This window comes from Leuresthes tenuis, unplaced genomic scaffold (genome assembly GCF_036924035.1).
Source record: "Leuresthes tenuis unplaced genomic scaffold, fLeuTen1.0.hap1 SCAF_10, whole genome shotgun sequence".
Taxonomy (NCBI): Eukaryota; Metazoa; Chordata; class Actinopteri; order Atheriniformes; family Atherinopsidae; genus Leuresthes; species Leuresthes tenuis.
This window is the reverse complement of record NW_027325364.1, coordinates 15,494,580-15,507,031: the sequence shown is the minus strand read 5'-3', so window position 1 is coordinate 15,507,031 and position 12,452 is coordinate 15,494,580. Positions and strand designations below refer to the sequence as shown.

General features: G+C 40.7%; 1 protein-coding gene across 4 annotated transcripts; it reads left to right on the top strand.

Moving 5' to 3' along the window:
• The first annotated feature begins 567 nt into the window (after nucleotides 1-567).
• Nucleotides 568-11,530, top strand: tppp (tubulin polymerization promoting protein). 4 transcript variants are annotated; one of them, XM_072394380.1, is made up of 5 exons: nucleotides 568-777; nucleotides 6,354-6,434; nucleotides 7,004-7,339; nucleotides 10,633-10,786; nucleotides 10,877-11,530. In XM_072394380.1, the coding sequence occupies exons 2-5, from the start codon at nucleotides 6,421-6,423 to the stop codon at nucleotides 11,084-11,086; spliced, it is 714 nt and encodes a 237-aa protein (XP_072250481.1). In that variant the 5' UTR covers nucleotides 568-777; nucleotides 6,354-6,420; the 3' UTR covers nucleotides 11,087-11,530. The 4 variants fall into 4 exon arrangements, with proteins under 4 accessions (XP_072250481.1, XP_072250480.1, XP_072250482.1 ...); XM_072394379.1 differs by having other exon boundaries at nucleotides 568-789; XM_072394381.1 differs by lacking the exon at nucleotides 568-777 and adding an exon at nucleotides 5,056-5,217.
• Nucleotides 11,531-12,452: the final 922 nt, after the last annotated feature.

The window sequence follows — 12,452 nt, the reverse complement described above, 5'->3', positions numbered from 1 at the left end:
TGTTCAGGTTGCTTTCATCGTGATCAACTGTATCGCTATTTTGAATGCATGTTCGCCTATTTGAGTTGCACATCCAAGAGACTGCTGACACTTTGTCTGTTGAGCCATCACCAAGACACCAGAGATTACAGAATGAAAGCGTAACGCCATCATGCATGAAGGCTGAGAAAGAGTGAGGTAATTGTTTTGATTTAATTAAACTCCTGGTAAAATTATTGAGGGTTGAATTGTAGTCCCTGAGGACGCTTCCTTGCGGCCACCCACAGTCCATCCCACCATCAGGACCTCAGGACATCCTGAACCGGGACAAGAGTCCATCCGTTTGGACTTAGTTAAAAATATCCCCCTTTTTTATTATTATTATTGCTACTGTATGTGACCATTGCCCTATATCTCGCATTCCTTCCTCTAAGGCTCTTGAGGTTGTTAATTAAGGAAGCTGTTAATTTCTCTCGGATAAAACCATCCACGTCTTTAACATCCTCCATCTCCGCCTCCGCCTCCAGAACACAAACTGCCTGCTTGTCAGCGCTCCGCTCACCATTGTGGCACCACTACAGATTACAACAACAACAACAACCACACAAGAACAAAACAGTGCGTCGTGCAGGGCGCCAGCCAATCAGCACACTGGTTTCTCTTCAGCATCTCTTAGGGATTGAGCCGTCGGGAGGCTACTTGAGCTCAGGCAGCGGGGAGGAAAGACACCTCAAAGCCCCTCACCGTGCAATTAGGATTTTGTAAAATCCACAAGGAGCCGAAGGATTACGTCACCAGGTGATTAAAACGGTATTGGTCCTTATTATTTTATGAGAAGAATCGAAATGTTGCTTGTTTTGGCTTGTGTCAGATCTGCAAGGAAAATTCAGCTGATGCCTGGAGGTGCTGTTTGCATGGTTGTGCATGCCTGTTTTTGTACTGACTTTGCAATATAGTGCGCCTTTTAAACCGCGAGGACGTGCACGATTCTCTCACACCTGTCATTCACTGTGTTCTGCATTGGCATACATGCATTAAGGGCTGACAATAACAGCCGTATCACGTGGGCTCTGTGTGAATCTGGCATTCGCAAGTTTATGTAACATGTTTCGCTCAAGAAACGCGCTCAGGCACTCTGCATTCACCAGCAGCTGTAGCCATATTCAGTAATATAAACATGAGCTTTTTATCCACTGTTTATCATTCAAACGCGAGCTCAGTGAATGTCAAAGAGTCCTCCAGTAAACATCTTTCATGTTAAGAGAGAATAATTGACAAGGCATTGCAGCCTAAATGCCAAGCTTCTGGGTTATGTGTAGGGAGTTACATAATTAGGCATGAAAAAAATTCTAAGATATATGCCCTCATTTACTATAGCATCCTGATGAATGGAGCTCATCTGTGGTGTGTGAATGAAGTACAAAGTGTTCTTCTTAAATCTAAACGCATATACAGTGATTACATCACCTTGATAAATTGGCTCCATGGCAGCAACTTTTAATTGTTCAAAATTGTATTAGATGTTGCTTTGGCACCGGTTATATCAACAGAAAAGAGGTTATTTTGTGAGCAGCAGCATTTAAAGACATTCTGCCACATGAAAGGTAATGTGTTTTGTTTTTTTCTCTCTGAATCTCTTTTGAGTTTAACAGAATAAAGGGAATACTTTGCAGATAACTCTCGTTGACCCATATTTTTTTTGGAATACAAATCCTAAGGGAGGATTTTACTTTCACGTCCTCATGACATATCAGAGTAGTTTCTATTATGTATTTAATTTCTCTGCTTATTCAGACATTAGGTCTTTTCAAATACATTAAATGAGTTGTTCACAGTTAGCACAAACACAGTCAGCCTTCTAAAAATCTTAAACTCTACTGTATTCAGAACTTATCTGCCACTGGTCCCACAGGCTTTTCTGCATTTGTGCCATGTCAGAGGCACTTCTGCTGTCCCTGGCATCATGTAGTCCTCTGAAATGTGAAGTTGCATAAGAATCCGTAGGCTTTCTTATAGCCTACCTCTATTTGTCTGCATGATGCTGCCAACAATAACTTCTGCAGCGTGTTTGAAACATCTCTACAGCACTCTGCCTGCCAAGATGTTTGAGTCACAGAGCAGTTTGAACGGGTAAGGGGACAAGGACCGACAGAGGCGGCATGGTGCTGACCTCAGAGCTGGGGCTCAACATACTGATGTCATGCTGTCTTGTGCTGTGCAGAGAGTGAAGTCTGGGGACTGTGATCAAACCGGGAACTGGTCATGAGTTTGAATAGATAGACCATGTATAATGATGAGGCAGGTGTCATTACGTGTTTTGTTGGAGACTGTAAATGAAGAACTTGTTGATGTTAGCTGTCGAGGGAACTGTGATGTAGTTATTCGTTATATTGATCGTTTACTTTAGAGATGATGACAAGACAAAACACAGACAGGGTGTAAACGATAAAAGCACTGGATTTAAACTAGGGACTCTGAGGCTAGTTGGTATGTAACGGGCCATGAAAGTGATGACAATTTTGCTTACAAGTTGCTTATTTGGTTGATGCTGTTCAAAAGTATACGAACCATTCATGAGGAAGGAAAAGCTGGCAGACATTTACGGTACCAGTAAAAAGAGTGGACACACCTGACTGCTACTGTATACCAGACAAGAATGAGTCTTGAGAAGATCGTGGGGGTCTCACTGACGCGTTGATGGTCTCGGGTTTTTTAGATTCCGATTTCCGATTGATTGACATTCAGTCACGGTTCAGAGCAGCTGTCTGGATCTCAGTTGAGAGAGAAAGCAGATGGGATCTCCGCAAGCCCACTAACCGTGATGGCATTATGGAGGAGTAGACTGTCCTCTCACTCAAACACTCCCACATCAGACGGACGACAGTGACATCATTTCATGAGATAAACACCATCTGCCAAACTAACAGTTAAACAGCAATTGTTTTGTTGTTATGCATTTTAGGTTGCCCGTTCTCTCCATTCCTTCAGACTAAGTAGAACCAGGCAGTCAGGGCAGTCCATTGCCGCTATGAATAGATGCAGTTCAAAATGGGTCAATTTATGGTAAAGCACTCACGTGTGCATTGTATTGCCAGAAGGCAACCGTATGTAAGCGTGCTGTCATCCAGTCGTAGATTTGTCTCTGGGGATCCGCTCTTAACCAAATGGCTTCTCATTTGTATGTGGCAAAGTGGAGCAGAAAAAAAGCAGCGCGAGGCAAAACAAATCTGAAACGAGGGTTGTGTTGGTCTAATTTCCTTGTGTAGCAGAGTAAAAATTGGGCCAAATGAAAAAGCATTGTCAGACGGCCACATTCGTTTTCATCTAATCACGAGTTCATACTATGAGTGCAGTGCAAATGACCTCTCTTTTATGCGTTGATCATGATGTCGCTGGAAGAGGCTTGTTGTACTGAGGACTCAGGCACTTGAATCTACTGGCAATGAATTGTAGGAGGAGAATGAAAAGATTCCTTTGTTTTTCATAGATTTGGCCGTTGTCAATGAAGCACAAAGGAAAAGGCACAGCGAGCAGCTACTCTATTGAAAGGACGTGGAGCCCCACTAAAAGTAAAGTCAGCAATGATGAAACCTCAGTAAATCTGCAACATGAACTTGGAATTGTATGTAGTCAAACTGCTTGACTGAACATGATGATTCAAAGGGAGCGTAAAATGGTAAAGTGCTCTTGGTGTTAGTATTTAAAATAATGACAGGCCCTAGATGTGATTGAACTGGTTTCATTGAAATAAATACATTGTTTGTCTTTTATTTCAAAGTATAGGCTAAACTGTTGTTTAATTTATGAGTTTGATACATAAATTCATTGTTGTGTGAATGACCCTCAGCTTTGCCTGTCTATCATGCTGCCTTCTACTCTCACACTCTCTTCTTCTTCTGCTTGCAAGAAACCAAGTTTTGGATTTATTATATTCTTAGTCACAATAGCTGTAAAACAGGTGTTTTCCTTTCGTAGGGCCACGCTTGACGGGTCACTATTCTCTGCATCACGCATAAATCGATATAGTCCTCTCTGCTTATACCTACTTATAACAGCTCTGCCATTTCCGATTACACCCTGATTACGTCCTGTATGGATTATTGTCTCAAAACATTTCTTCTCTTTTTCTCAAGCCAATCCAAAAACTCATTACAAGAACCCCATCCACAGAGCGTATTTCCTCTGTTCTCCACCACAGTCACTGCCTCCCTGTTGAGTGGCGCGCTGATCCCAGATTCTGAGTCACACATTTACTACCCTCCATTATCTCGCTACCTTCATATCGACACACTCACCTGTATCCTACTTTTCTTTTCTCTTCACCACACCCCCTGCCTGCCAGATAGCCTTCAGTGGTGTTGAACGTTACCTTTGCAACTTTGTTCCCATGTCTTCTAAACGTATCTTGTCTTATTCTGTCTGATCCGGACTATTAAGTAAAGAGCATTTTACCTTTATTGAAAAGTACAAGCAGGGATACAGACAGGAAATGAGTGGGGGAACGGAGAGAGGCCCGATGTGCAACAAAAGTCTGGATGGCAGAGAGTCAAACAGTAAAACACTACAAATGTGAAATTAAAAAAAAACATTTCAGAGGTTAAACCATCCTCTTTTATTGTAAATTGTTGATTTTGCCCCTAATGTTTATTAATATTCAAGTTGTGGATGTTACTGAGCTCCACTTAAAATAACTGTAGTTTTTCTTTTGGTTAGTCCTCACAGTTTCACACTGTGGTTTTATATAAAGAGATTATTTTGATGATGGAAATTGCTTTACTCACTGTACTCACTCATAGTGCTTTGCCATACTTCATTGCTGTTACATTTAGGCTTTAGCCACCTCGATAAATCCATCACTATTGTCTTGGCACAAGTACTCGATGACATATGACAGAAACCCCTGCCATCAATAGTGGTACGCTGCGATGTCACCATGCGTGTATGTGTGAAGAAATGGGCATGGGTCACAGAGAAGCCACTGGCATCGGACAATGGGTTCCCAGTGTTCATAGCAGTGAATGCCATTATTCATACACATTAATAATCTCTTCTTTTTCTTCTCTCTCTCAACGGATTGACATTCTTTTTATAATGCCTTTATGCACTGTTAATCTTTTGTATGTGAAAACATGAATCTTTGTATTTAAGTGTCGACTGTACTTAGTGAGGTCACATTTGTGATTGCTGGCCATAGGGTTGTGGAAACAAAACCCTTGGCTTATGCCACTGCCACTGGGGGTGAGTGAACACTTTACTGGTGACTCGAGGGAGCTGTTAAAACTTTGTTAGCTAGAACGGGTGGTTTCAACAAAAGATCACACTTGTGTTTTCTTGTTTTGACTTTGTATTTTGGCTGTATTCAGTGCAACTTTTGGCTAGCTGTTTTAGAGATTCTATCGGGTGTCAGTTGCTTTCTTTAAGGATGCTGAGCTGAGTATGGGAACAGCTGAAAGGTGAGCAGAGATCCATCAAATATTGTTTCATTGTAGTTATATATAACTACAAATATACTGCAGACAGAGTTACATTATCTTCGCAGAAACAGAAGAATGACTTACTGCTTTTTTTCTTTTTTTACTTACCACTTAGTATGATTATTTCAAGCTGACTTGAGGAGGAGTGAGGCTGCTGCTGTGTATATTTAGATGCAAATCAGGATGGTGTGTTTAGAGAGAAATCCCTGTGCTCAGACTGGATGAAGTCACCCAAAGCAAGATAGAGAAATCATGTCAGTGCACAGCAAACAAATACAAGACAACAAATCACGCCTAACAAACCAGCATACCAGAATGTGTCGTTGGTGATTGTGTTACTGATAAGAAGTGATTGTGAACGCCTTCATTTTGAAGCTTATGCAGTAAATTCTGAAAGTTTTTTTCTGAATATCTCTCAGCATGTATGTTAGTCTGGGTTAGGCATTGTGCCCTTTTAAACTGGGTTTATTATGGAGCATGATTAAACTGTATTAGGCTTGTCACAATTATTCCACGACAGCCTGATCACATTAACTATCATAAATGTCATATTTCCATCATTATGTCCATGTTGTTTTCCATTTTTTGCCCCTAAATAGTACAGCCTAATAACAAGGTGAAGTCAATTTATCTGATGCCACTAATCTAAAAGTAATAATGTAAAATAATTTGAAAGACATTTAAATTGTTTATCAAAATTGTGTGAATTTGTATCAACTAGAAGTACGCATTTGCAGCATTAGTCATGAGAATGACTTGTGTAATGTTGTGCTTTCGAAGTAATGCTGTATTATCTCCTCTAATTTGATTGATCTTATCTCTTCTATTCCCTTTTGGCATTCGCATCTTTACAGACACGTGCTCGCACATTAATCACCTCCATTCTTATCTTTTCCACAGCACAAAGAGAAAACATAAGTCAGCTAATCCCAGCACTTCACAAAGGGAACCGAATTCCTGCTCAACCATGGCAGACCAGAAGTAAGTTTTAGTAGTCATCTACTTCACGAGCCTCCAATTCACATTTTGTTTGCTCAAAGACACATCTGCTCCTTTGTTTCTTCATATTTGTGCGTATGAGTTCCACCGAAATCTACTGATAATTTACACCTCTGTGCCAGAAAACATAAGAAATCTTCCCATTTACAGAAATTGTGAGTGCAGCAGCACAGCTGAGCTTGTCTGTTCTATTGTTAGTTACCTTACAAAAAGAGGCAGCCAAAAGCGAATTAGCAAGTTGTGTCTCGACCTGAAGCCATCATTCAGGCTGTACGTGCAAGTCATGCAGAACGGGATTACATCAGACATATTTCTGTTAAAAATCCTCCTCTTCCTTTCTGGTATCCAGGTGTAGGTTGTGATTAATTGATTTTCTTTTAAATGACTTGATTCTGATCAAATCAGTGAGCTTTTCTGTCTGAATATTCAATGATCTGTTTGGGCTTAGTGGACTTTTCATTACGTCACAGCAACTGAAAACTTTCATTAACACGTTGTACAGCACACAGATGGTGAATTTGATGAATGTTGTACAATTTATTCTCTTGCAGAGACAGCATAGACGACTTTAAGGTTCAGACAGCCAAGCACCCCAACATTAGCTCGGTCTCTTTACGGCCCCATAGTGACCAGTCTAAAGATCGAACATCCAAAAGGCTTTCCACCGAGTCTAATGGAACCAGCGATGGAGGAGTGGGTTCGTCCACGCCGGTGGAGTTGACCGCCTTGGAGGAGTCGTTTCGACGCTTTGCCATTCATGGTGACACCCGCGCCACCGGCAAGGAGATGCACGGCAAGAACTGGTCCAAACTCTGCAAAGACTGCGCCGTGATTGACGGCAAGAACATCACCCTCACTGACGTGGACATCGTCTTCAGCAAAGTCAAGTAAGAAAGACACCAACCTTATTGTGCACAAAGCAAACTATGTCATATTAAATTAATAGAAATTCTAGCATTCGGTTGTCTTTTTTTTTTATCAGTTCTAGCCCAGATCTCATAACAGTGTTCCTCTATTGGCTACATGAAGTTGCGTGCTCAAATGGCTACAGAAGTGTTGCACTAACGATAGAATTGAGACCGCAGGAACAGACTGTGAAGATAAAGGCTTTTAAGGAAGTCAATTGGAAAGGCAGTTTCTCATTTGTTACTGTAGAGGTCAGAGAGTTCAATTAATCTTTTAGCACACAGTCACATACAAGCGGCTCTTTGTTAACCAACAAAGCACACAGGCAGAGCGGTTTTCATGAGTAATTTTAAAACGTGCTCTACTTTTAAGTCTTGATTTGGTTCAGATGAGGCTGTCCATTAGAAACAGCAGACGGAGCAAAAGGCCAGCATGGCTCATGATGGATCTCCTCAGGCTTCACTGACTCTGCACTGCTTGATTTTTGTAATGCACAGTTTAATAATAAGCTGCTACCTCCATGTTATTTTACCACTGGAGAAAAACGATTCATCTGCATATGTGCACTATTCAGGATATCACTCTGACAGATGGAGAGTACATAAAACGCTCACCTGAAATTAGCATTTCAAAATGATAGCTACATTGTAAGTAAGTTGCATGTAATTATACGCAGTAGCATAGAATAAAGCTGTTATAGAAAGGGACGGAGATTTTACAATGTGGGCTTGTGTGGTTTATCGCATGGTTATTTTGAAGATGTCATTCATCCAGAGTTACTTTGAATTCTTTTTTTTTTAATCCTTTGTTGAATTATTATTGTTGGATACGGATTATTCTGCATGACAGCACCAGAATAGCTGTATGGCTGGAAACCATTCATCATCATGTCTTACTGCAGGAGCAGAAACGGTATAAGAAAAGTCAAATCTGACTTTTACATCGATTTAATAGATTTTCCATCGTCTGCTTGGTCATCAAAGGCCCAATTCCACTGAAATCCCTGCCAATAACTATTTTTGCCTAAAGGTGATCCCTTTCAAATGCAGGAAAGCTGTTGTGTTGGAAAACGTGGAAATAAAAATACAGTATCTAGGATAACACCTGAAATTTCCCTGTTGATAACTTACGTGGAGACAGTTATTTACTGTATTGCATATAGGTGTACGGAACATTGCAACTTGTATTGTAGACATTTTCTTTCCGCTAGTCTGAAAGAAGACAAAAGGCAAAAACCACCCAAAATCTCATTAAAGGAACACAGAAAGAAACACTCTGTTTTGCCTAAAGTGTAGTAATTCTGCCTGGGTTTCATATATAATTCACCTTCCACCAAAAAAAGAGAAATAAACAAAATCATCAGTGGAAATCTCTGGTTGAGTTGACAGAATGGACACGGACAACAACCAGTGTGCTACAAACATGTTTATCTAACTATGGCCCACTCACAGTCTATTGATGTGAATTCAGATCCTGCAGAGACCTAAACTGGGTTACATAATAGACATTATATTTATCATTTCAAGCTTTCTTAACAGACTACGTCTCCTGACTGCTCTTTCATTTGTTAAAGCCAAAGAACTGTCTTTGCTTTTTTAGTCGTCAGCAGAAACACCTTCACTTGTTGGCATGGTGATCAATGTTTATATTTCTGTTTGTATAAGAATATAGAGACGACAGTATGACTTGTTTACATCCTGCTCTACCAGTGGGCTGGATTGAGACATTTGCTAACACAGTGGGGTCACTATAAAGGCTTAAGGAAAAACATACTCTGTCTTTTCAAGCGTGCTCTTGGTGGTGGATCTGTGCAGTGTTGTGTACATTAAGTCATGGGGTGTGTAAAGCAGGCACTGCAGACTCTATGGAGGGCCCCCGGATAGTCCAGCATGCATTTTCAACGAGGTCCACAGCTCTGGAGTATGTTGAGGAAGATAGCACAGTAAAATCTGAGCAAAGCATGCAATGTGTATACACTTCAGAGCCACCCACAGAATAAAAAGAGTTACAGTACTGGGGGGAGGGGCTCATCTTCATGTAGTTTCTAACTCCAGGCATGACTGCGTAGGGGGAGGGCAGCCATGCCAGAGATGCATATCACCACTTTCCTTTTAATCAGTGTCAAAGCTTCTTGCTTGCACACGAAAAATTAAACATCTTAATGAGCACTGGCTAATCACACAAGATCTGTCTCGGCTGTGCTATCTGCCTGCCAGAACAACACCACATAAGCTATGGATGTGGATTAATTAATTAGTATCAACATATTGTTTTCCAGACTGTGGTGTATTTCACACTGGTGAGCATGATCATTGACGGTACAGGAGTGTTTTTGCATGAAACCTACTCAGCTCCATGTGGATCATATACCACGGATGGTTCACTAACACACCATCCCCCACTAAAATAAGTTATACTTGCCCTCTAACCATGGTCCTTTTCAAACCTATCACCACCCCCTTAACATCTGATTTGCGGCTCATTTCCTCAGCTAAACCTTTTGTAAGCTTCGGAGAACTGTGCATGTCATTTACAGACTAGACTCAGTTATCTTCCTTGGACAGAAACAGCAGCTGAAAGTCGAGTTCCTCCTCTGACAATAGACAGCATGGAACAGACGCAGAGGAATGGAGCTCTCAAATGTTCACCTCTGAAGGATTGCCCAAACAAAACCGGTCACTGAATGAGTCAAATTAATAATAAACCCAAATGTTTGCTGTAGCTCGTTGCTATGGCAGCAAGTTGCCTGGGGAGACTGTAAGCTTTATAGGCTGTTGTTTGAGGGATTTATCACCACAGCAATGGATGTTTGTGTTTGTGTTACTAAGCACTTTTAACATGGAAGTGAAATAGGCAAAAGGCCAGTTAAACAACTGGAGCACTCTAAAAGGGAGGAGGGCCGATGATGAGCTGTGCTGCTGTAATTAAACTGCTTAAAACAGTTTGACTCGATTATTGACCATAACATCCTCAGAGGTACTTGGTTGAATTCTTTATGTGACAATTAGACTCAAAGACACTGGACAACATAAGGAGACGCAAATACAGACTGCAGTCAGTGGAGCTGTTCTGATGTTTATGTACTGAAACTGTCCGGAGGATGTGATCTAATCAGTGAAATTTCTCTTTTTTTTACCATTTAACATTTACATTTCAGACTTTTCTAGCCTACTGATATAAACAAACCTTAAAGCTGTGTTTCTGTGTCTGGAGAAACAGTTAGACGGATATATCTTTTGAGGTTTTTAAGGCTCCTTTCCCTCCTACATTTCAGGAAGAAATCCTCTCGCACCATCACATTTGATGAATTCAAGGCTGCACTCGGAGAGCTGGCCAGGAAGAAATATAAAGACAAGACCGGGGAGGAGGCCGAGGCCGAGGTCTTCCAGCTGATAGAAGGGAAGGCGCCAGTCATCGCAGGAGTCACAGTAAGATCAGAAAAATGTGATTCACAAGATTCGTGTCTCCATTTACCAGCGATCAGTTACAACTCAACTGTTTTGCAAACTTCCTGACAGAGAGCCGTGGCCTCGCCAACAGTGAGTCGTCTCACAGACACCACCAAGTTTACAGGATCGCACAAGGAGCGCTTTGATGAGACGGGCCGCGGGAAAGGGAAGGCCGGGCGAGTAGACATGGTTGACACTTCTGGATATGTCTCCGGGTACAAACATCGAGGGACATATGAGAAAAAGGTGAACAAACCCACCGACGGTAGACCCATGTAAGGGCGAAGACGAGGAAATAAACATTTCATCAACGACTAGGATGAGATTCTATCAAAAGAATACTCTTAGAAAGCACAAAATAGGATTTCTTATATTTTCCCGCCCATGTATGTTGTGTGTGTGTGTGCGTGCGTGAGTGTGTGAGAGGGAGAGATGTTTTTAAGTTCCTCTCTTTGTGTGAGAACTGGAAAACTGTTTACATCTATTTTTACAAAGTCATCACCAGCTGGTACATTCCTATCTGATAGCAAGTTACTGCCAAACACTGAAGAGAACAAATGAGAAAAACTGCTATGCCATGAATATTGAAACTCTGTTATGATAGGGCCTTATAATATTTATCGTGCACAACGAACAACGCGCCAAGAAAAGCAGAGGTGGTTTGATGGATTAACAGCATTGCACTTTTTAATGGAAATGTTTGTACGACCATATTTAGCTGAAGGAAAAAAAAAAAAGGATCAATTAGTTTATCAGTCCTAAGATGATTGGCACACATTTTTGATACAGACATAATTGATGGTTCTTCGTTTTGAAAACTTTAGTCCTCGATTTCATTCTTCTTTATGGTTTGCTCTCTGCACAGGTCAGCTGTTGTCTTTAGAAAATGTACTGTTCGGGTTTTTTAAACCCACACCGTCATCGGTACGGAAGCCCTTAGACGCCAGTTAAAGCCAAAGGAAACTACTTTCCTTTATTCATAATTTGAAAAAGTCTTATTTTTTTGGTAATCTCACAAAAATTCAAATTTCCATTAAAAACAAGTTAATGTCTGCTTGAGTTTAATTGTCCCGTTTTCACTGGTGGAAAAAAAAATTACCTAGAAAGATATGAATAAAAACTTTCATCCCCTTTCCTAACTTGCCTCTCAGGGCTTCCATACAGGCTCGTTGCAAGAAACTATGTGTCGGCTTGTGTTAAAATCTCTCCGTTGTGTATCGTTTTTATTACCTAGAAGACAACGAACAAAGTCCTCCCATGCACATTTTTATTGTTCCTCCAGACCTTTTGGTATCCAGTTCTACACAATAAAGCAAACCGCTTTAAAAGGATTTTGAATAATTCAGCAATGAATTCAGACGAAAAGCCGAAAATCTAACCACAGTAGATTAATTCAGTTGTACAAGATTGTATTTTTAACATTTCACTTATTTTATTTCCTCATCAGATTCATACACCGTAGTTCTAATATATTTGTGGTAAGATTGTGTATATATTCTAAAACGTTTAAGCCACATAGCATTAATTTAAGACACTGGCTTCCAGTTTTTCGTTCTTCTGTATTGCTGTACTTTGTGCATGTGATGTATACTGCATTTGATTCAGAAGCATATAGGCGACAGCTTGTCTATCTTTCCGTAACTGC

What these genes read in the sequence shown, in the direction of transcription:
- tppp (XM_072394378.1), top strand. An exon ending in TCAACCATGGCAGACCAGAA is followed by an intron (nt 6,435 to 7,003) that starts GTAAGTTTTAGT and finishes ATTCTCTTGCAG; the next exon opens with AGACAGCATAGACGACTTTA. An exon ending in ATCGTCTTCAGCAAAGTCAA is followed by an intron (nt 7,340 to 10,632) that starts GTAAGAAAGACA and finishes CCTACATTTCAG; the next exon opens with GAAGAAATCCTCTCGCACCA.